The sequence below is a fragment of the Cololabis saira genome, chromosome 15 (assembly GCF_033807715.1).
Source record: "Cololabis saira isolate AMF1-May2022 chromosome 15, fColSai1.1, whole genome shotgun sequence".
Lineage (NCBI taxonomy): Eukaryota > Metazoa > Chordata > Actinopteri > Beloniformes > Belonidae > Cololabis > Cololabis saira.
This window is the reverse complement of record NC_084601.1, coordinates 11,336,198-11,360,414: the sequence shown is the minus strand read 5'-3', so window position 1 is coordinate 11,360,414 and position 24,217 is coordinate 11,336,198. Positions and strand designations below refer to the sequence as shown.

At 42.6% G+C, this 24,217-nt stretch overlaps 1 protein-coding gene across 6 annotated transcripts; it reads right to left on the bottom strand.

The window, feature by feature from the left end:
- Window positions 1-992: 992 nt before the first annotated feature.
- LOC133461516 (ankyrin repeat and IBR domain-containing protein 1-like) lies at window positions 993-23,324 on the bottom strand. 6 transcript variants are annotated; one of them, XM_061742483.1, is made up of 21 exons: window positions 23,069-23,324; window positions 19,174-19,305; window positions 18,252-18,608; window positions 14,787-14,958; window positions 13,693-13,824; window positions 12,650-12,841; window positions 12,059-12,176; window positions 11,723-11,943; window positions 10,261-10,349; window positions 10,021-10,165; window positions 9,701-9,861; window positions 9,354-9,442; window positions 8,994-9,124; window positions 8,725-8,859; window positions 7,700-7,786; window positions 7,326-7,610; window positions 6,876-7,054; window positions 6,687-6,738; window positions 6,468-6,524; window positions 6,167-6,290; window positions 993-5,044 (listed from the first exon to the last, which is right to left on the bottom strand). In XM_061742483.1, the coding sequence occupies exons 3-21, from the start codon at window positions 18,437-18,439 to the stop codon at window positions 3,558-3,560; spliced, it is 4,044 nt and encodes a 1,347-aa protein (XP_061598467.1). In that variant the 5' UTR covers window positions 18,440-18,608; window positions 19,174-19,305; window positions 23,069-23,324; the 3' UTR covers window positions 993-3,557. The 6 variants fall into 6 exon arrangements, with proteins under 6 accessions (XP_061598467.1, XP_061598470.1, XP_061598466.1 ...); XM_061742486.1 differs by lacking the exon at window positions 19,174-19,305 and having other exon boundaries at window positions 7,326-7,471; window positions 7,544-7,610; XM_061742482.1 differs by lacking the exon at window positions 19,174-19,305.
- Between the last annotated feature and the right edge of the window lie 893 nt (window positions 23,325-24,217).

The following is a 24,217-nucleotide window of genomic DNA, read 5'->3' as shown; positions in this document are numbered from 1 at the left end:
TTTATTGCCAAGTCGTTTAATACACACAAGGAATTTGTTGTGGTGATTGGTGCTTGATTGATTGGAATACAAAAGAACAAATATATTATGAAAAGAGAAAATGTACATGTTGGTTTATATAAATATATATATATATATATATATATATATATATATATATATATATATACATACACACATATGGTAATATAATATGTGTGTGTATTATTTACAAATATATTTATGTGTATATACATATATATATACAAACATATAAACATATATGCAACCCGGTTCCAGATAAGCGGCGGAAAATGGATGGATGGATGGATGTGTATATATATAAATAAGTAAGACAGTCACTTGTGTATTTATGTTACGTTGAAAAGAGCTGCCAAGTAGAATCACATCTTTACTAATATTTTTCTTAGCCTTTTGGAAATTTTAACTATTCCATTTTGAAGTAGAGCTGATGTCAACTAGCATGTTAACACATAGCTGAAGATCATTTCTGAATCACAGCAAAACTAAAAGCCTATTCCACTGCATTTGACAGCACTGAGAGGCCTTAGATGAGGTCAAGTTCCAATAACCAATTAATTTTTTCAAATTTTTATAACTTTTTAAAAATTTTATTTTTATTTCTGTTCCCCGGAATCAATAAAGTTTTCTGATTTTGATTCTGATCAGCTTGTCATCAAGATCAGCACGTCTGTCAGCAAGTCTGTCAATAATCCATCCTTTCCAGTCAGGTGTGTTGGAGCATTAAGTAGGATATCAGTACCAAGGACAAAGATTGAGAAACACTGATTTTGAAAATCTGATGTCTACCCGTGCCTTAGATTTAAGAGCAAGAATAACAATAAATCCTTATCAGTATCCCTTTGAACATGAATTACTGTACAAATTAAACCGATCAATATAAGACATCTATCACAGCAATTAGAGCAGCTTATCTTTTTAATATGCAGACGGTTTAGTTGTTGGAAGATAATAAAAAAACAACAAAGAAACACACTTTCAGTTCTTTTTATTGGGGGTAAACTTTGCACTGATATCGTCATTTAGAGATTTGGCCACACATCAAACCTTTCTTGAGACCGGCTGGGAATGTATCAAGTATAATCAATGAGAGTGCAATTTGCTTTTTCTTTTTTGTACAGTTCTGAAGGTGTTGGATGAGGGAGCATTAAATCAAACATTATGTGTAGAGCACAACACACCAGGAGCCCATTCATTTGGCACCATCAGTCCACTTTTAAATAAAAAGGATTAAAAAAAAAAGAGAAAAAAAAAGGAAATAAATTAAAGAACCATTCCTCCACATTTTGCCTGCCAGCACTGAGTTAGTGCAGTTAATTAACAACATGATTGTGCAAAATAAAGACTCCAGAGTCAGTGTTTCCACAGTCACACTATGTATGCAAAAAAAAATGAAAAAACAAAACAAAAAAAGGAAATCAAGTGTGCAGTTCTGTAAATCATCTGATGCCTCAGAGGACGAAGTCTGGAACCAGGCGTCCTCCCAACTCAGTGGACTTGAAATGTTACAGCGGATGAACCCCGCCCGTTCAGCACCTTCACAGTTAAACGTTTAATACGCAGAGGTAAAGGTGTCTTTTCAGGGTTCGTCACTTCCAATCTCACAAAAACTCAAAACGATCATTGGTGACACATACCGGAGGGAAAAATTTAAACTGAACCAGAACTTGCACTTAAACGTGATGTCAAGCCGTGAAAGTTTGATTAAAACACTCCATTTATTCAGATTTTATTGGCCAAAGCACCAAATCACTTCTCACCACAGCAGGCAGTGTTTAATTCCCCTGTAAACATTATAACTGGGCATGATCATTAAAAGGCCGAGGCTGAATGACAGTCGAGGATTCGCACGTCAAGAGCCTTTTGAAATTAAAGGATGAAGTGGTTGTTTGTTGTGGTCAGATATTCTCAAAACAGCTTCAGATTCAGCCAAAAAAAAAAGGCCCAAAAATAAAACCCCTACTGAAACTTTGACTGCGTGGCTAATTTAAAATAATATAAACCAATCACATTAGGATAAATTCTTTATGTAGTGTGTTCATTATCTTTCAATAGCAACTTTACTGAGCATGATTAAAAAGTAATGTCTACAATAAATATAAACAAATATGATCAAAACAAAAAGGCACACGGATCAATGACTCTAATCTCAACTTGAAAGAAAGTCATCTTTATAATAAGTAGTATAAAGGATAAATTACTGTAAATACCCAACCCACATCCCATCAATAACAGCTCCCCGTACCAGCCATGGGCAGCGGAGCAGATACGACGCGCCGCAGTTGCACAACCATAATTTGCTTTAATTTACAGTGTTTTTTTTTGTTTTTTTGCTTCATGTGCAAAACTCTTAATCATTAATCCAAACAGTCACACATACTGCACACACGTAATAAAGGATTGCACTGCAGGTTTTAAAGTTGTAGCTGACTGGCTTCTACTTTCAGTGATGCAGCATACTGTATTTTCATTTTTCTTACCACTAAATCGATTTAATTGCACAAGCTATTTGTACAATCTTTGTAAATTTTAGGAGGCTACTGCATACATGAGTGGTTTGATTAGCGTTGGACATCATGATGTCACATTCATCAAAACTGAAGAGATGAATACATTAAAACAGGATTATATTCTGAATTACTAATCTGTTTCCATTTTGCACGTGATGTGACATTTTGGTTGGAAAAAAAAACTGAGTTAAGAGATTTGCAGATTAAAAACAACACTGCGCTACAAACTAACCATCCTGTAAAGCACAGCAGGTGGCGCGGTGAGCAACAGAAAGAAATATAAAGTAAACCCCGGTTCTGATCCCTTGAAAACAAGAACCAATTCTACTGGAGTGCCTTTGAGCATGGCACCCACTTCCCTTTTACTACTCTAGCTGAGACCTTTAATGCTCCGGTGCAGAGCGGAAACACTTAACACAGATGCACCATGTTTCTTTACAGCCTGCTAAGAAGAGCGAGCGAGAGTTTTGGCACTGAAAAACAAAAAACAAAACAAAAAAAGACAGGCACAATGTGCACAAAGGTCCAGCATCAGAATGAGCAGAATTAATGTGATTGTACGGCACGCTAAACGGGACCAGAGGGGACAGCGGTCGTCTGGTTTGGCTCTAGGAGCTCTGAACGGGCTTGTTGTTGGGTCACTGTGTTAAATCGAAGGTTTTTATGAGGCAAGTTTGGATTTCAGCACCAAAACCTCACCCTGAATAAACTCAGAAGTCAAATATTAATGGCAAGGGAATAAATAAAAACAAGAAGAAAAAGGAAAACAATACCATGGATCATTTTACGTGTCATGATATCAGTAGCTTTCCTTTGATGTACTCTGTCTTAAAGAATAAAGTGTCTGTCTGTACAGCAGACTGAAAGCACTTAAAAATAATTAAACTGCATGACATCATCTTTACTGGACGAAGTCCACAGTCCTCTTTAGATACAGTATGATACATACAGTAAACGCTCAACCCTCACACTAATGGTTGCTCATTTTCTTTTCCCTGTACTTCTTTTCTACACGTTTCGTCGCCGTCACACCAAGTGTTCTTGCTCCTCCCACTCCTCGGGAGGCCGACGCCCCTCTAAATGAAGGACGGCGTCCAACACTGTCTCTGTGTCCGGGGCGGTGTGTGTGGGACTGTTTCCACATTGGGGGCACGGGTGTGTGTGCGCTTCGTCCAGCGACAGGCCAGCCACACACCCGGCCATCATAGCCTCTTCTCCGGCGTCCCTGTGCTCCAGCTCCAGAGAGCTGGGCCTCGACGCCTTGGGGCCGCTCGCGCCCACGGCGCCTAGCGGGAAGCTCGCCGATCCCCGCTCTGCTTCGGGCTCGCCCTCCAGGGGCTGCCATATCGGGACGGGCGTCGCGTCCCGAGAGGTTCGGTCGCCGGCCTCGGTCTCGGGGTGCGTGTCGGGGGAGGAGTCAGACTCCGTGGTGGGAGGGGAGGGGATGAGAGCCAGGCTCTGCGGGTTGTTCTGAGGGTTTATGTTGTTGTTAAACCAGGCCATGATGTTGTCCAGCAGCTGCGCGCTGGCCGTAGCGTCCAAAGGCTCCAAACTCTGAGGGTCGCTAGGGGTGAAAGGGCCCCCCGGTGGAATCACCGGCGACAGAAGCATCTCCGGCTCGAGCTCCGGAGACGGGAGGCACAACTGGACAGGCGGTTGGGAGTCCGATCTACGTGGTTGTTCCAGAGTGTAGGTGGCGGGGTGCTCGGCGGTGTACGGGCTACTGTGCTCTGGGCAGGGGCTGTAAGAGCTGTCTGATTTCGGGGTGCTGTCATACGTGGCTGCAGGTTCCTGGTTATACGACCTCAGCTGAGCGGGGTTTTGAGTGCATTCAAGTGCGTAGGGTGCGGCGTGTTCGGCGTGTTCGGGTAAGTAAGGAGTGGTGTGGCAGTAGCTCTGCTCTTTATCGTCGTAAAGAGGATCCGTGCCGGCGATGTGCTCCAGCACAGACGGGGTGGTCAGAGCGTTCTGGTCTTGTCTATGGCTGCGGTCGGTGTAAGGGGGTTCAGTGGTGTAGGGAGAGGTCAGCCCGCTGTGGTTGTACGTGAGGTGTGACCGAAGCTGCTCCTGCGTGTGTGTGTCCAGGTCGTAAGGAGTGGTGATGTTCCCCAGTTTCATAAGGCTGTCTCCCAGCTCCAGCAGCTCCGCGCTGAGGGAGGGGGGAGGCGGAGGAAGAGGGAGGGAGTTGGATATGGGTGGCTGCGAGGTGGAGTCTGTCCTGTTTGGGGGCCGAGGAGGATCTAGGAGCGCATTCAGGAAGGGGGAGCCTCTGGCCATTGAAGGACCATCTGCGTTTAGAGCCTGCAGAGCTGCGTCGGCCTGATCTCCTGCAGGAACCGGCCTCCTCTCCGGTCCTCGGTCCAGCCCGTGCTCCAGCTCCACTCCTCCTTCCAGGCCTCGCTCTCTGCGCGACTCCTGGAGCGACAGCTGTATGGCCAGGAGGATGTTTGGGTCGTCCTCGTCCAGGGAGCCCCGCGTTCTCCTACGACCCTCACCCATCCTTTCTGTGCCCTCTGAAACACAAAAATACGACAATAAAACAAAAAGGTCTGCGTTGTGCAGCTTGATTATAAATTGATCCCAGTGATCAATGCGACTGTGTGCTTCAATGAAACCAGACTGATGGAGCAATAAAGTAAAATCCCATTTGCTGGATGACTGGTGCAGCAATACATCAAATATATTAAAACAGTAAAGAACTGAAGCTGCGCTAGAGTCCTTCCGTTTGTGTAAACACGCTGTTTATGCAAAAATGTCTTTTATATTGATAACATAAATGGGTTAAAAAAATGTTAACCATTTTGATTTTTGGGTATAAAAAGAGTAGGGCTGGGGATTGATTCAAATGTCAAGAATCGATTCGATTCCGATTCTTAAGATTCAGAATCGATTATCAAGATTTGATCCGATTCGATTCCGATATTGATTTGGGTTAGTGTTATTAAAACTGTTTTTTGAATTGTTGCATGAATTATATGACTGTAGTTATGCAACATATTACTACTAGTATTATATTGAGATTAAACAGCAATGATGCTGTAAAGACCAATCAGCTCCCAGAATGCTGATAGAACTGCTTTCAGAAACATTATGTGGGTCAGAATTACCAAACAGATCCAGGGAGGAAACAGAGACGGATGAAATCGGTTTTATTTTTTCCCACATTCCGTTTTTATTTGTTCCATTTTCGGTCTATTTTGGTTTTTAATTTTTGAGAATTTGGTTTTTAGCATTTTTTGCAAATGTAACCCCAAGACAGTATATAAAGTAATGAAATATAGACAATTTATGCAATTATAACACTTTAATGTTTTCATACCTTTAAACATATTTAAAGGCAAAAACATGGCACCAGTTATTCTCGTGTCCAACAAAACATTCCTTTTTTTGGGGATAAACAAAAAAATAACCAAAAGTTGTAATGTAATGGTGAAAAAATAATAATACATAAATAAATAAAAGAAAATTAAAAAAAAAAAAAAAACCCAAAAAAATAAATGAAATTTTTTTTTTTTTAATTCGATCTTTAGACATATGAATCGATTTTTAGGAATTAATATGAGAATCGATTTAGAATTGGGAAATCAATTTTTTCAACACAGGCTTAAAAAAAAAAGAGTAAACAGCGTCTGGACCTGTGTTGTCACTTCTCCTGCTGGTCTCTGGCGTGTTGCTGCTGCTCCGGAGGTTGTGCAAACTCAGCATGTCTCCTCTGCGTCTTGGCCTGTGTCTACGACGGTACTGGATGTCAGCATAATCCTGCAACACAGAGACGCACTTCAGTTAGGCGATTACCTAGCCCAACTCAGCGTGGCCATCTTAAAAAAATAAATAAATATATACATATGTGTGTATATGCGAAGCGGGTTCACAGCCTTAAGCGCACAATCTCGGCCATGCATTTGCAACATTTACCACTAAACTACGGTGCATTACCTGCGACTGGCCGTCTCTCTGATCTCCTGATCCCAGTACTGAGTGGTGGATTCCCATCTTAACAGACATGAGCAAACTGCGTCAGCTGCCGTCGCAGTCATGCATTAATGAGACCTCACACACAAGCAGGCCACTAAGCACAGGGTTAGGAAGCATGAGCTAAGAGGCCTTCAGAGCGACTATACATGCCAGTAAGGTGTGACGATGGTTTCTGATTACCTCAGGAGAGGCGAAGCCGAGATACTCCCAATCCCACGAACCTCCAGGGAAACTGAAACGTATATTAATGCAAGAGCTTGTTTAACGTGACACATTTGTACCCGTACCACGTCCCTGTCGTTGTGTCTTTACAGTGAATTCAAGAAAACTGACAACAAAAAGACCATCTTTGAGCGAGTTCCAGCTTACTTCCTGCGGGGAAGCTCAGGAGAGTCGTTGGGAGCGACGCCACGGGCCACTGATGCCAGGAATTCTTGCCTCTTCTGCTGCACCAGACGCGCTGCGCTGATAATCCTGTGGCACGGCGTCCTCAGGTACGGCCGGTTGACCTTCTGGGCCAGATCCTCCACCACCATCTCCAGGTCGGTCTGGGCAAACAGAAAGACATGACAGTGATTAACATATGGTCGGAGACACACAAATGATGTTCAAGCCCGTTTATGTCAATAAAAGTAAACAGAACAGAAAAAAAAAAGATGGAAAGAACTCTTCTTGCCACCCTCAATGCCTCTTTTTTTAAATTGCAACAGCATTTTATTTTAGAATCTCACTGAAAACGTTTCTGTGAATTAAACGAGGAAAGCAGGAAGCTCTGAAGTGTCTTTAGAGCTGTCAAGTCTTGCGTAGGTAACAAATTACCTGCATGAGCTCGAATATTTCCTTCTGGGTGCTGCCGTGCTGCAGGAAGAAGCCGTATGGGTAAGAGCACTTCAGCAGGCGCCGCGTCTTCAGCAGCTCGGTCACACCGTCCTCGATGAAACGCGTGTCTGGAGGAGTGCCCTCACCTGCAGCACAAAGCACGCGCAGCTGATGCTTTGCGACCTGGAGAAGGCGCGGCTTCACTGGAAGACACTTACGAGTGATGAAGGCTCTGCTCAACTGCTCCATCTTCTCTTTAGCAGTTTTGAGCAGCTTCTGCTCCAACTAAAACAGACAACGCACGACCATCAAGCAAGCCTTATTTTTGGAATCTCAGGTGGGTTTTTCAGTGAATGCATGCGTGTTTCTTCCACCTTGTAACTGTGTTCGTGGTTCTTGAAGCGAGTATAGTAGTGCATGAAACGGTCCAGCTCCTGAAAACTTTTGTGCTTCTTTTCTGCCTGCAACACAACAAGACCTCCTTTTATACCATTTTCTTAAGTACATGCACCATTGTGTGTTGGAGTGAATTAAATGCTGTCGGCCATTTGAACCTAAGCTTTTATGGTGAGTCACGTGACAGGTGATTAGGCCTGTGTTGAAAAGATCGATTCTCCGATTTTAAATCGATTCTCATATTAATTCCTAAAAATCGATTCATATGTCTAAAGATCGATTTAAATTTTTTTTTTTTTTCCATCATTACATTACAACTTTTGGTACTTTTTTGTTTATGCCCAAAAAAGGAATATTTTGTTGGACACAAGAATAACTGGTGCCATGTTTTTGCCTTTAAATATGTTTAAAGGTATGAAAACATTAAAGTTTTCAGTTATAATTGCATAAATTGTCTATACTTCTTTGCTTTGTATACTGTCTTGGGGTTACAATTGCATAAATGTTAAAAACCAAATTCTCATAAATGGGGAAAAAATAAAACCGTTTTCATCCGTCTCTATTTCCTCCCTGGATCTGTTTGATAATTCTGACCCACACGATGTTTCTGAAAGCAGTTCTATCAGCATTCTGGGAGCTGATTGGTCCTTACATTATCATTAGCTGCCAATACTTGCTGTTGAATCTCAATATAATACTAGTATTAATATGTTGCATAACTAGACAGTCATATAATTCATGCAACAGCTCAAAAAACAGTTTTATTAACAGTAACCCAAATCAATATCGGATCGGATCAAATCAAAGCGTGATAATGGATTCTGAGTCTTAAGAATCGGAATTGAATCGATTCTTGATATTTGAATCGATCCCCAGCCCTACAGGTGATGGAGTAATTGCATCAAAATAACACAGACGTCATACCAGTGAGAGCTGGTGCATGGTGATCTGAGCATTTAGGGAGACACTGTAGAGTATTGTGTGGGACTATGAGACTTTATACCTCAACAGTCATCTCTTTGGACTGCTCTTCTAGCTGCTGTATGACCTCATAGCGAGTACAGCGGTAGTAGCCTCCGGTGGATGAGCTGTGCTTCTTCCACTCTTCCAGACAGATCCAACAAAAGTCGTATTTACACTATACAGGGGGGGGGAAAAAGACAGCAGGGTTTTATAAGAATTTTAAAGTTAAAACAGAATCATCATAACTTTCATGCAGTGAACATGAGTCTATTTATATGCCAGGCGTAGCAGATGTGTATGCATGTGCACCTTGGCACACTGCATGTGGTTGCAGCCCTCATTCTTCTGAATGGGCGACTTGCAGTTGGCACACGGTTTGGAGTTTGTCAGCAACCACAGACAGTTAGCAGCATCCTCATACGCCTCGCTCACACCTGCCACTTTGGAAAACACACAAATTAGCAAGATTTCTGCTGTCAAACACCTGCCGATCACACGCTTCAGGCTCATACACACACGATAAGGAAAAGTCAACAATTATTATAAAAGTCTGTCTGACAGCTGCTGTTTACAGACTTGTTGTTGTCACAGGACTGAGATGCGGGCAAAAACAGTTCCTGTGAAACTGAAAAATTCCCAGTAGCAATAACAAAACAAGGGCAGGCTTACATTCCTCAGGCTTCATCTCTGTGACTTTCTGGAGCCAATTCCTCCACATCTGACAATCACATGGTTCGTGGGCCTCGCCAAGGCACTCCCTGTAGAGATACACAGCGATAAACAGAGAACCGAGTGTAATAAAAGACAATGAAACATGCAGCTAAACCATATTAAAAGTAGAACAACTGGCTCTTTGCCTGGAAAAAGACAGGAGTAGAAAAAGATGAGAAAAGGGATCATAATGCAATCTTTAATATTACGCCGTTTTACTCTTGGACGAGAGACATCTGTTAAAAAAAATAGCTATGCGAGTTGATTATCTGCGTGTCTACACAACAATAGATCACGGTGTTTACCAGCAGAAGAGATGACCTTTGCCACAATCGACAGCTGGAGAGGGGAGCAGGGGGAAGCTGTGAGGATCATTATCCCCAGGGCGCGGCCGGGTGAGCCTCACCGCTCGCTCGCAACGAGCTACAGGACACCAGCGGATCGCTGGATTGTTCTCCACAAACGCCTGCGTTATCCAAGGATGTGTGAAAGACAGGAACAGAGGAGGCAGATGATGGGAAAGATCTCAAAATAATGCAGTAATGGCAGGACAGTGACATGAAGATAAGACAAAAATACTGTCATACTTTGTACATTTTTAATAATTGTCATGCCGTATTTCTACCTTGATATCAAACTGCAGATATCGCTGATCCATCTCCCGAGAAACAACACTCTCTATCACATGCACGGGTACCAGCTGGTAGCACTCATACGCCGGGCAGAAGATATTATGAGCATCACCTTCCTGAATCTTTACATTGAGGAACCTAAGAAACACACACACACACACACACAGAAAAAGGAAACAGGTCTGCTTTAAAACATGCAGAAACATTTCTACACCAACAACGCTGGCACGTACCCCTCCCAGCAGGATCTGCAGAACTCGTGGCCACAGGACATGTCCACCGGGTCCTCAAAGACGGAGATAGAGCAGAGACAGATTCCACACTGCAGGAGGACAACAGAGATTACATCATATAGACGCATGGTTTTCCCCTCGGGGGAGAACACAGACGCAAGGGTTTCTTGTGAGTGCTACGGTAATCCCACTGTATCTGGAGGGGGTTTACGTTATCGTCTCAGGTATTCTTTACAAACATTTCTCATCCTTAAGTCAGATTTTTCAGACAGACAAAATGACGTGCTCAATTTGCAAAATGAGCTTTCCTCAATACCAACAATGGACCAATAGGGTCATAATTAGGATCAGAAAGTAGGACAGCTGCTAAAGAGATGACCGCTGACCCCTTTGTTCAAGCGGGATTAGACATTAACCTGCTGCCGCCCAACAATTGAGATACTTGACACTAATTCAGTCCGGCCTCTTGACCAGAGTGACCAGGACGCTGACAGCTGTAAACTACACACGGCCTCCTGCACACAACTAGATTAAGACCAGAATCCCTCCATACCTCTACTTTACCTGGAGTGCTTTTACATATAGGACAGGGGTAGGCAACCCAAAATGTTGAAAGAGCCATATTGGACCAAAAACACAAAAAACAAATATGTCTGGAGCCGCAAAAAATGAAAAGTCTTGTATTAGCCTTAGAATGAAGGCAACACATGCTGCGTGTTTCTATATTAGTTAGAACTGGGGGAAGATCTTTTTTTTTCATTAAGCAGTTCGAAAAAAAAGTCGAAATGTCGAGAAAAAAGTCGAAATCTCAAGATTAATGTTGAAGTACAATCTTGAGAAAAAAAGTCGAAATGTCGAGAAAAAAGTTTAAATGTCGAGAAAAAAGTTTAAATGTCGAGAAAAAAGTCGAAATGACAAGAAAAAAGTCAAAATGACGAAAAAAAGTCAAAATGTTGAGAAAAAAGTCAAAATGTCAAGATTAATGTTGAAGTACAATCTTGAGAAAAAAGTCGAAATGTTGAGAAAAAAGTTGAAATGTTGAGAAAAAAGTCAAAATGTTGAGAAAAAAGTCAAAATGTCAAGATTAATGTTGAAGTACAATCTTGAGAAAAAAGTCGAAATGTCGAGAAAAAAAGTTGAAATGTTGAGAAAAAAGTCGAAATGACGAGGAAATAGTCAAAATTTTGAGAAAAAAGTCGAAATGTCGAGGTTAAAAAAAGAAAGGAAAAAGGAAGAAAAAAAGAGGAAAAAACTGAAAAAAAGAAGGAAAAGATAAAAAAAAAGAAGAAAAAAAGGTCAAACATTTTTGAAAAAGCTCCAGGAGCCACTAGGGCGGCGCTAAAGAGCCGCATGCGGCTCTAGAGCCACGTGTTGCCGACCCCTGATATAGGACAATGTCCTTTATATGAATAAACCTACTCTCACTTAAGTACAAACTCTTGAATCTTCTAGCACTGCTCACCGTGGCCATGCCCTCCTCTCCGGGTGTGAGGCAGCTGTCGGTGGGGGAAGTGAGGGTGAGTGTTAGGGGAGAGCGTGGGGTCCTGGGAGTGCGTGGAGATGGCAGAGTGTCCCAGGCGTTGTAACCGCTGGGCGGAGGGGTTGGCATGGCAACCCCAGAGCGCTGGCAACAGCCCTCGGCGTCAGACATCCAGGCTTCCAGCAGCTTTTCTCTATCCCAGTCTTATAGGAGGAGCAAGTTATACATGGAATTAGGAAACAGTATATTATACATTTGTCTTAAAGTAGTATAAGTATGTGAAAGAATATACATTTCCCCTGATAAACACACACCCACCATGTGCTCGAAGCAGGGCCTCAGCAGTGAAGAGGGGGGCTTGCAGCATGTCCGCCGTCTCTACAATTAACATGTCCTTCAACCTGCGCAAATCCTGGAGCTTCAGTCCCTCATAAGGCTGAAAGGGCAAGAACAGGGACAAACGTCAGGCACAAACGTCAGGGACCTAGGCGAGGATAATGGAAGAGGGAGAGAATGTGAAAATAATCATGTGGAAAGAACTAAGATGTGAGGTAGTGAGGACGGGGGGGGGTGTAAAGATTATGCAGAGATTATGTATTAGCATGGATTTGGCTGCAGGAAGGAAGATCAAAATGCTATCAATTGGAAGCAGCTGCTGCTACATGGCTGTGCTAATGCTTTCTGTTCATTTAAGAGTGCATATTTTTTTGCTTGTATGAACAACCAAGCTTTGACAAATAAATGCCATTTATGAAAAACAATTCCTCACATGACTCGATATTTCCCAGGAAGTGCATCCACTCTGATGACTATGTGAAGTGATTATTTCATAATCAAAACAGTGACTGAAAGGTGTAAAAATAACTCCGGCCAGCAGGAAACCCCCAGATCTAATAACCGCACTCTCACCTCCTTGTATTGCAGCAGGCTGCTTTCGGCGTGCGCGTCTGCATTCGACTGCTGAGCTGAGGCGGAGGAGAAAACCATCTGCGACTCCAGGCTGAGAGCCAGCTCGGTGTGGTGGTGGCGCTCAGCGTGGTCGCACGGCGTCAACTTGTCCTCGTCCTCGACGAAGAGATCCGCCTCGCTCTGGATGAGCAGCTAGAGAGAAGCCAAGCAATCGGACAAAAGAGAGGAGGAATCTATTATAGAGTGGATTAATATTAAAAGACAACAAGGAAGGAACAGAATGATAAGGAGGACGGAAAAGGGGGAGATATGCAAAATCAGTGACTACGTTTACATGCAGTCAAAATTCGGGTAATTGCTAATATTCCAGTTACTGAAACATTCGGAATATTCCGTTTACATGGTAATTAATCATTCGGGATATCTGGATCGAAACAGCGACGTGCGGAGAACATCATGACGCAATTACTGCTTCTTCTTCCTGTATCCAAATTCAAAACAAATGCTGCTTCGCACAACTTTTCGCTCGCCTTCTTGTAAATCTCGCTGTCCCCGTACTTTCTACCGTCTACAAATGCCAAAATGTTCATATCTTTCATTACATTTATGAAGTGATTAGTCTCCTCCTCACTCCAAAAGTGTGCCGTGGTCTTGCGTTTCCCCGTGTTTATAAGAACTTCCTGCACTCAAAAGACCAGGATTCCTTGCGAAAAGAGCATGCGCAGAAAACAAATTCATGTTCCGTTTGATGGGGATATTCGGTTTGGCGTTTATATGACCGAATATTCGGGTTAGAAAAGGAGTAACCCAGGGGTCATATTGGGGTTTTTAAAAACCCGAATATGAGCAAATTTGGGTTATTGGTGTATACATGGCCGTGCAAAACCGGGTTATTGCTAATATTCGAGTTTTAAAAGGGTTATTGAGTGCATGTAAACGCAGTCATTATGCAGAGAATGTCCCTTCTAATTTGAAAGCTCCAGCTGATGCACCACGGTTTACGTATGTCAACATGAGTAAGCTCATTGAAACGTGAGTCCCACCTCCACGCAGCTCTTCATTCCTGCAGCAGCAGCGTAGTGCATACAGGTGCTGTGGTGGTTGTCAGTGGCGTTGACATTGGCCTTCTCGTACTGGCCTCCTTCCAGTCTGGCCCCAGTCCAGCTCAGGATCATCTGGCAGCGCGGTGAAACCACAAACAGACGGTCAAATTTTAGGCCATTTTTGACATGTGAGCACAAGATCACAGTTCAAGTATTTTAGGCGGCACAAATCAAATACCAGCAAACATCTGCCCCACAAAAAGGATTTAAATAAACCCTGCCAAATGTTTCCTCACATATTTCATTGATTCATTTTTCCATTTTGACTGCCATAGATTTCTGAAATCCTCGATGAAAGCGACTGTAAAGTTTTCAGCGAACATCAGACCCACCCGCTCCCACGCATGGGTGACGTTTCGGTAGCCGTCCACTCCACACAACATAAAGACATTCACTGAAAATGAAAGATGCCAGTGCCCTCATGTCTGAAAACTGATTTCAATGCTTAAATGCCTTTTGGCTGCATTTTCTTTTAACGATAACAAAGAAACACCTCTCGCTGCAAAAAAGAAGGCAGAAAGTGATATTTTTTTCCTCTCAGTTGATAAAAGGTTTCCTGGAGAATCTTTGACTTGAAACAATAGCTACCGGTATATCTGCTTTTCAATACCAACTATTTGTTTTGCAAAATTACCAATTCATTTATTGTAAAATAGGAGGACAGAGTAGGAAATGTTTGCCACTTTGCTTAACCTGTGATTAATCATTAGCCACCGTCGACATTAGGCACGAGTCTGAATGAATCTCCTGCCGTCTGTTTAAAATGCGGCTGCACGTCTGTTCTCCAGCAGGAGAGACACATTATCCCCAATTTTAATCAATTCTAAGAATCCATTAAAAAAAAATCCTGTTTTAAAATGAAGTGGTAAGTAAGAGCAACAGTTGTTTTTATTTTAGTCTGTGCTTTTACTTACCACTTCATTGTAAAGCGCCTTCGTGACCGTCATCTGTGAACGGTGCTCTGCATCCTAACTTCACTTGCATCAACAGGTGAGTACATTAAACCGTATCCGGTGCGTCTACGGCGCTCGTACCTGCAGGCAGTCCGAGCGACGCTGCTCGTCCCTCTGCGGGCGAGCCAGTCGCGGTGAAAGGGCTCCGTCCGGCAGCAGCAGGATCTGCGGGCCTTGGCACAGCACGTGGAGGCACGTCTCGTTGTGCACATTTCTCTTGTTGGGGTTCCCCTCTTTGCTAAACAGGAACGACCTATTGGGTGCAGCCAAGGAAACAGGAAATGAAATACAACAATACTGACAAAGCCGTGTCAGAGGGCTTGGACAGATGGAGAGAGAGGGGATAACAGACGTAGGTTAAACCGGGGCGAGACAAGGCAGAGTATCGACTATTCCTGTTCAACATCTCGGAGTTAATGGACGTGCTGGCTGATGTGCATGCACAAATACACCTGCATGTGGTCCATGATGGATGTGATCAGTTCTGTTTAGCAAGACTGCCGTCAAAACCTCTATTTACTGATTACCTTTCCACTTTTTTAAAAGATTTATTTGGCTCCATGTGTTCCCGCTGCCCACTTTTCACTTAATGATTGAATTTACATCCTTCTAAAAAAAAAAAACAACCTTGCCCTTTTAACACTCGTCTGTAGAAAAATACCTGATTCCTTTGGATCAGCACCACACCGTGAATGCTGCTGCTGCAGGATACATTATCTTAATTGCAACATCAATAAAAAAAGAAAAGAAAAGAGGAGGATGTCACTGGTTGAAAAAAAAAAAAAAAAAATGTGTAAAACCTCTGCTCTGCATCTTATTGATGCCACCTGTGGACGCTACTGACTCAGTTTCTGAATATGCAGCACTGCTTTCCCCCTTTTGACCTCCTGATCCCATCATCCCTGCAGCTTTGCTTTAACGACAGTGCGATGCCAGTTCACTCACACAGCAATAATCACTCAGTCTGATTCCGTCTCAACTCTAACCCAGTGCCCCCCCCCCACCTCACCCAAATACCGTACAAGCACAACATCCCATGTTCAGGATAAACGCCACTAATATCATCCAACGGATACAAGGGGGGAGGCAACCTTTCCTCGTCCCTGTTCAGACTCATTTTATGGGAGCAACTAATGAAGACAATAAACTGCACAAATCACCTTTCAAACACAATTTTATTTGTGCGAATAAACTCGAAATGAGCTTGACCATGAAAACTTCTTGACATCTCTGCTTCTCAAGATGATAAACAGTCCACAATGAGTCAAAGCAGTTATTTACATATTTTCTGAGACTTGTTGTGGAGGAAGGGCTGCACTTCCTGAGCTACACCCATTTTTCCAGTAATAGTCCCACTTGTTATTTCCCAGTTTTCACATCTCATGGGATCACCAGCCAAAAATCAACCCACAGAGACGGCTAGAAGAGGACGAGTAAGCACGAGCAAACACGTTAAAAATAATCTGGAAAACAGACTAGCATCTAGCGGCCCACGCTTGTCCTCCGTTGGTCCATATTTTGTCTGAGGTTTCTCCATTTGACTCTGTCCAGCTGAACTGGTGGAACAAAGGAGCCTTTCCTCTGATACTTATCAGGAGCCGAGCGCCGCATTCAGCACGCCTCTCTGGCCCATTATAGGTTAGTAGGAAGGAACACAAATAGCACACAAATTGATTCGCTGGGTAACGTCGTCAGAGTCGCAGTTTTACCCCCCTCAAAACGCACATGCTCGTGTCCACACATGCAGATGCACAGATAATTGAGCGGCCTATTCAAACAGCTTCCTCTGACCCCCCCCACCCCCATAATCATGGAAAGAAAGGATAAGAGCGAGGGGGGAAAGGAGGAGAGGAAGGCCACTCCGTCGCAGAATCAGCTGTCTTGATTATCTCTACAGGAGGTCTAAAAGAAAAAGCACACTGGCGTCTCGCTTCCCCCTTTTGTGCTTTTTTACTTTGACCCCTTTATTTTAGTTTCAGCTAGACTTGGTGGTTTTGTTGTAGATTACAGAGAGTCCAATCGATGCTTATGTACGGGTGCATTTTCCTACTTCAAGCAAACATAAAGGCAGCAAGACTCCTAACAGCACAATAACCGTGCAGTAAATCTGTTAATACTCTTTCAGGCACACTGCAGTGATTTAGTGCTGCACATTTATCAAGCAGGGGGACTCGCAGGAAAGATTTTAATGCACGGTCAAGACCTACATAGACGAAAGGAGAGATGTTCTAGTAAAATGGTTTTTTTGTAGTAAGAGACAAGCTCTGAAAAATATTTGCGCTGTCCTTCCAGGATGCATGTTTACGCTTTCATAGAAGGTCAAATCTTACTGCATATTCTGCTTAAAATTTTCAAATCTGAAGCATCATTTGAAATTACATTGACTTGGAGGTTTTCCATTTTCATTATTCAGTTTAAAAAAACTAAATCAAAACAAAAAACAAAACACTCCCTTCAGAAACACAGGAAAACATTGCACAAGTGTTGTAAGGACTCTGAACATCATGAGTAAACGCCTCCCATAATCATTCTTTGAGCTCAGCTTTTAAAACCTTTAAAAAGAAATAAGGACCATTTTATTTCTTTACAGATTAAAAAGCCCCGATGACTCGGTCAGCGTTAACTTCTTTTGTTTTGTTTAGAGCTCATTAACTTTACTCCAGATTGTTGGACCACACTCTGAAGGAGAAACCATCGTTCTCACACAGGCAGTTTTTTGTTTTGGTCTCAGTATTAGATTATTTTTTAAGCAGCAAAAGGCACCAGTAACAGATAATTAAATAAATGTTTGCAAGACCAGCTGATGTTTATAAATCCCCCTTGCAAATGGAGCTTATAAGCGTAACTGCATGCTGACTGCTGAATGTAATGCAAATAAAAAGAACGACCCCACTGACCAAACAATGATGCTTCAAATTCGGCCAACGGTCTCTGAGGGAAATATTGAACCCTGTTTTAACAAGACATGCATCTTTGTTTAATATCCGGACACTAGCCTATTTGGAGGTCTGTCAGTGTCTCATTCTGAATGAAATCTGGCATCACATATACTTAATGTCCTTGCTGGATGTTATTTTCTCATCCTCACACACTAACATAATAAGCAGTCGGTTTCAAACCAGCAAAGACTCTTTAGGTTATTTTAGGCCCTGGCTCAGAACCAGCACTGGTACCGCTGTGGTCAAGACGGGGCGTTACAGTTGCACACCGAGGTCACTGAACGTTCATCAGGTTGTAGTCTGTAGCTTAATATTACAAAAATTAAGTGAGCCTGGGAGTCTAATTGCATTAGACCGTCAGAGTTGCTCATAGCTAATGCACTTTCCCCATCCCCTGCAAAAACCATTTACATAATGTCTCTGCATGTGGGACTGGCCTCCGAGACGAGTTACTCCCTTTAAAATTCAATAAGAAAAACAAGTGACTCACTGAACTCCCTCTGACATACTGCTAATTGTTATTCCATCTGATATCTGAGACCGCCTTGAAAAAAAAAGAAAGACAAATGTGCAAAACTAAATCCAATTAACAAAACATGTGTTTTACCTGAGTAGACGTGTCATGGCATGGCGGCATACATAGTGCATGGGCGTGTTGTGCTGGTACTGCTCTCCATATGATGCATTTGGGTCCAGGCTGTCCCTGAACTGAGGGTTGCCCTCATACAGCTGCCAGGAGAGAGCCTCGTCGCCACTGACCAGGGACTTGCGGAATTTCGTCGCTGTATTTCCCATCGCTTCCCACTTGCAAGGTGCCACCTATGCTCAGAGCTTTCGTGGTTCTCCGTCTCTCCGCCTCTTCCTCCTTCTCCGCCTCCTCCTCCTCCTTCTCCTCCACCTCTTCCTCCTCCCCCGTTCGCCACAGGTGACAATTCAGAGCAACATGGTTCAGTGTTTTCCTTCCCTGCACATAAGAAAGAGGGAAGACAATGATGGCGCACGAGTTAAAAAAGAAAAAAAGAAGTATTAGTAATATGGGCCAAAGTAATTGTCAGAAAATAATAAATAAAAAGCCGACAAAGGAAGGAAAAGGGCAGGAAAATAAGGCAGCAGCTGAGAAGTAAAGAGGGATGCAGAGAGATGGACGGAGAGGCATTGAAAGAGAGAGAGAGTGAGAGAGATAGAAAGAGACACGATCAATCAGTGCATTGATTGATCAGCTGATGTGCTGCAGCGAGGATGCTATCTTACAGGAAATAGAGGAGAAAAGAGACGGATAAAAGAAGCTAGAAAGGCAGGGAGATAATGATAAAGCAGACAGGCAAGAGGGGTTGGTTAATGATATCCAAGCCATCGATCTGTTAGTCAGCTGATGAAAAGCACAATCAATATCACCACAGATGGCCACCCCGCGTCGTGTGAGGTTATGCTCGCGAATAATTTGCACATATGACAGTGTTAACATGCTTTTTCTGCCACTGAGGCTCAGAGCGCGTTAAACCCTCCAGAACTAACATACTGAGCCAAACCAGTTCTACTTGGCCTCTCAGGCGATGCTCCAAAGAATTACAGGAATCACAGCTATGGCTGCTCCAGCGGAGTTCACTTCACCAGCAACAACTCACACACATATCCGTCCCCATTTGAAATGCATCTGCTGGCTGGAGAAAATATTTTAATACCACAGAAAGGTAATAACTGCGGTGAGACAAACAGGAAACGTAAACAAACCCTCTCTGGTCACATGTTGCGTGGAGTTTGATCACCATCTTTATCAATGTGCTGTGCTTCATTTCCTCCTTCATCTCTCCTACCTCTCCTCCTCACTCACAAACACAGTTTAGTCTGTCTTTAACACACACACAATTACATCCCATAATGAGCGGAGTGTGTAACGAGTGCATGTGTCTGTCTGTGTATTGGCCTGTTGAGGGTATCATTACAGTCTTCATTCTACGGCCATCTGTCTGGCCTTCACAAAGAGCCTCTTTTAGGGCAGCTACAGTTGGCTGCTGGCTGGCTGGCCGGGCTTTGGAATATTTGAGTAACGTGGCTGGCTCTCCTCCCACCCCTCCACCCGGCCTTCCACTTTTCTAAGCGGTGACAGACAGGGATGCAGACGAGGAAAATGCACACTGACAAGAAGGGACATGAGGGCGGCACTGAGGCTGCTCCCGCTGGAGAATAATGGCAAACATTTTGTAAGTTACGTTCTGGGTCCAGTGTGTGTTTATCTGCGTATATCTGGAGGCAGGACGGTGGTGAGGGGGGTTACTATAGTTAGTGGGTCAGTCTGTCTGGTTGGCTCTCTGTTTTTGTGCTCACTGGTTTTCTTCCAGTTCACTTCACCTCTCAACATTATTATATATATATATATATATATATATATATATATATATATATATATATATATATATATATATATATATATATATATATATTTATTTATTTTTTTATTTATTTATTTATTTATTTGGGATGGGCGATATTTTACCGTTCACGATAAACCGTTAAAAAAATTCCCCACAATAAGAATTTGTCATCTCGCGGTAAAAACGATAAATTCCCGTTGATGACGTTTTTGTGTAAAACTGATTTATGGTTCTGCGTTAAATCCACGCACAACGTACGTGAAGGAAGGAAGGAAGGAAGGAAGGAAATGAGCCTGAAAGAAAGAAAGAAAGAAAGAAAGAAAGAAAGAAAGAAAGAAAGAAAGAAAGAAAGGAGCCTGGAAAAAAAAGAAAGAAATGAGCCAGAAAGAAAGAAAGAAAGAAAGAAAGAAAGAAAGAAAGAAAGAAAGAAAGAAAGAAAGAAAGAAAGAAAGAAAGAAAGAAAGAAAGAAAGAAAGAAAGAAAGAAAGAAAGAAAGAAAGAAAGAAAGAAAGAAAGAAAGAAAGAAAGAAAGAAAGAAAGAAAGAAAGAAATTTATAGTTGAAAAGATGGAGTTGACTTGGTATTTTTTTTATCGTCATTTTTATCGTTATCGGGATAAATGCCAGAAATTATCGTGATACATTTTTTAGTCTATACCGCCCATCCCTAATATATATATATATATATATATATATATACATATATATGTATATCCGCCTGCCTCTCTGCTTCTCATGCTCAATAACTACAGGAAGACTGGACATAGGAGAACTTTGGAATGCCAGGGATTACGAGTCCTGTTGTTTGAACTTGGCAAGAGAGCGTGCAATTATCTGCTAGTGTGAAATCCAAGCACACACGTCACTCAGTGTTCAGGTGGACCTCAAGCATAGAGAGTGCTTCACTACACATCAGTTAGACGTTCATCCCGCTGCTCTTAACTCCAGGGAGGAACAGGAGGTATGAATTTTGTTTTAAAAATCAATGCACTCAAGTTAAATTATCCCATAAAGTCTCACAGGTCAAATGGTCCTCCTTATTCATGGCAACGACCTGCTAACAACATTTGTTGTTCAGTTGTTAAACGTCAGGTCAGAAATGCTCAAAATGAGAAAAAAGTATTTAAAATACAATATTGTAAGATGTGTTTTATTATCAGTCTAAAATAATATGTACTTTTGTCTTGATCATTTTATGAAGACTTGAAATGTATTAATCAATTAATTAAAAATCATAACCAACAATAACACATTTGATCTAATTATATTCCGTCAGCCTAAAGAAAAGTGAAAAAGCAGTTGGCTGCTGGCTGGCCGGGCTTTGAGTATCTAATTGCTAATCTAATACTTTGATAACAAATTAGCACAATCATTAACTCCAGCTCTAACATGGCTTCATTTATCATCAGGATATTAACATCACGCTGACAAGTACCTGAGAATTAACAGAAATGTTAAACGTCCTCCAGAAACCAGTTACAGTCCTGACTTCACTGATATGAATCAACACTAACATGTCTAAAAATGAACACCATGGTTACACCCAGCCAGGTATAGCTGCTGTGAGATAAAAGTCTGCTGCTAAAACCCACCAAACTTGTCAGGAGGTGGAGGCAGCAGCTGTGTGAGGATGCAGAGGGCAACTTTTACCCAAACCCGCTAGGCCACAGCTCAATAACCGGGTCAGAGCTCGTGTGATTATTCCCCAAAGTGTGTCAGCATGAAATGGAGCAGAAAACAAAAAGCAGCCGACTCCTCTCGGCATGTGTTTGTCCGTGCGGCCCCTCTGTTCCGGCTCCTTTGTTCGGCTGGCTGATCCGCCGAGCAGGGCGAGCCCCGGCCAGGTGCGCGGAGCCGACTACAAGGGTGATTTATGGTTCCGCGTCACACCGACGCAGAGCCTACGCCGTAGGGTCTGCGTCGGTTTGACGCAGTACCATAAATCAGGCTTAAAGCTGCAACTTCTTACCCAAACACTCAAGCTTGCATTTCTGAGCCGCTCTGACTGAGATGTGTGTGTGTGTGTGTGTGTGTGTGTGTGTGTGTGTGTGTGTGTGTGTGTGTGTGTGTGTGTGTGTGTAATTGCTCTACAGGGGTAAAAAAAACTAAGCGGTGGCTTTTGTAAATTACTTTTATTTACCAGTCTTCAAATATAAATTGGCTTCCAATAGTATTTTGATATTACCACAACCCACCAATGTGTGTATCTTTTGGGTAGTAATCAGTACTCGAGTTGTATTAAAAAAAAAAAAAAAATCGGTGGATTTTATCATATGGGGACAGATAATTTGTGCTGATTACAAATAATATAATATATTACAAATAATAGCACTGATCAAAACACCTGCAGAAATACTGCAGGAATGACATAGCAGCAGTTAAATGCAGCCTTCTGTAAGCTTTAAATATCCACTGGGCTTACATCAAATACATCAAAACACAACAATAAAAAACACTTTTCTGAACTTATCAATATGACTCTGTCCTTCACAGGATAAGTAAAATGGATCACTGCAAAAACTCACAATCTTAACAAGAATATTTGTCTTATTTCTAGTTAAAATGCCTCATTTTAGTAAAAAAATCTCATTACACTTAAAACAAGACTCATCACTGGAAAAACAACAATTTTGACCTGTTTCAAGTAGATTTTCACTTGAAATAAGTAGAAAAATCTGCCAGTGGAACAAGATTTTTTTGCTTGTAGAAGATAAATCTTGTCCCACTGGCAGATTTTCCTACTGATTTCAAGGGGGAAATTGTCAAATAAGTTATTTTTCTGGTGATGACTCAAAATATACTGTAATCATGTTTTCTTTTTTTCCACCGTACGGTGCGCGTCGCCGCGTACCCTACGCCGTAGAATACGTGCGTCGATCTAACGCAGAAGCATAAATCAGGCTTACCACGTCTCACCTCGGTCCAGCCGGGTTGCTGCGAGGCCCGCGAGAAAAATGCTACCATCTAACAACCAAAACCCGCGGACCTTTCACCGGAAAGCCTCCGTTTTGGGTGCCGTCAGCGGGACTAGGGCAGAGCCCGGCTCTACTTACTCGGTCGTCTCACTGGGGCTCCATCCGCACGGGGGGAAACTTGCGCACGTCGAGGGCCATTGTCTCCCAGCTGTCAGTTACATCCCCGGCCGCCGCTCCGCGGCATCGTCCTCTCTGACCCAGAGCCGGCGGGGGGGCACTGAGGGGATGCCGCTGACAGCAGAGGCTCGGACTCCTGCTCCTGCTCCGGGTCCTGGTCCCTGGTGCTGGTCCTGGTCCTGGTCCGAGTCCTGCCGCTTCAAGTGTGTTGTTGTTGCTGCCAAACAGCGGAGTGCTCAGCGCGCATGCGCAGCAGCAGCAGAGGACTCCCACGTGATTGGTCGGCTGTCTGACTTCCAGGGCTCGCTGATTGGTTGATTGGTTTTGGCAGCGCAGGGGTTTCTGGTAAATCTTCAACAACCTACTTTACACCATAGACATACATGTATATACATATATATACATTTACACATATATATACATATATACACATATATACATACATGTATTTACATATATATACATATACACATATATATACATATATACACATATATACATACATGTATATACATATATATACACATATATATACATATATACACATATATACATATATGTATATACATATATGTATGTATATATGTCTATGCTTTAGTGTAAAGTTTACACTTTATGTCAGAATATGTGTGAGTACATTTATTTACTTATCACCTTAACCCTTGTGTTGTCCTTGGGTCAAAATGACCCAATTCTTCCCAATTCTTCCTCCTTCCCTCCTTTGTACTTTTTTCTTCTTCCCTCCCTCCCTTCCTTCTTTTCTCCCTTATGTTCTTCTTTCATTTGTCTCTATCCTTCCTTCTCCTCTTCTTTCCTTCCTTCCGTTCATTCCTTCTTTTCTCCCTTTCTCCCTCATTTCTTCCTTTCCTGCCTTCCTATTTTTTCTTCTTACCTCCCTCCCTCCTTTTCTCCCTTCCTTCATTCGTTCCTTCTTGTCTCCATTCTTCCTTCTTTCCTCTCTTCTCTCCATTCTTCCTTCCTACTTTTTTCCTCCTCCCTCCCTTCCTTCTTGTCTCCATCCTTCTTTCTTATCTTCTTTCCTTCCTTCCTTTTTTCTCCCTTCCTTCTTTCCTCCCTTTCCCCCTTCCTTGACCCGAAGACAGCACAAGG

Excerpts from the sequence above, each read along its gene's own strand:
- LOC133461516 (XM_061742483.1), bottom strand. The coding sequence starts at position 18,439 with ATGGGAAATACAGCGACGAAATTCCGCAAGTCCCTGGTCAGTGGCGAC. Across the intron at positions 9,862-10,020 it reads ATCTGCAGTTTGATATCAAG|GCGTTTGTGGAGAACAATCC; the intron begins GTAGAAATACGG and ends TGGATAACGCAG. Across the intron at positions 6,525-6,686 it reads TCGGCTTCGCCTCTCCTGAG|ATGGGAATCCACCACTCAGT; the intron begins GTAATCAGAAAC and ends ATGTCTGTTAAG.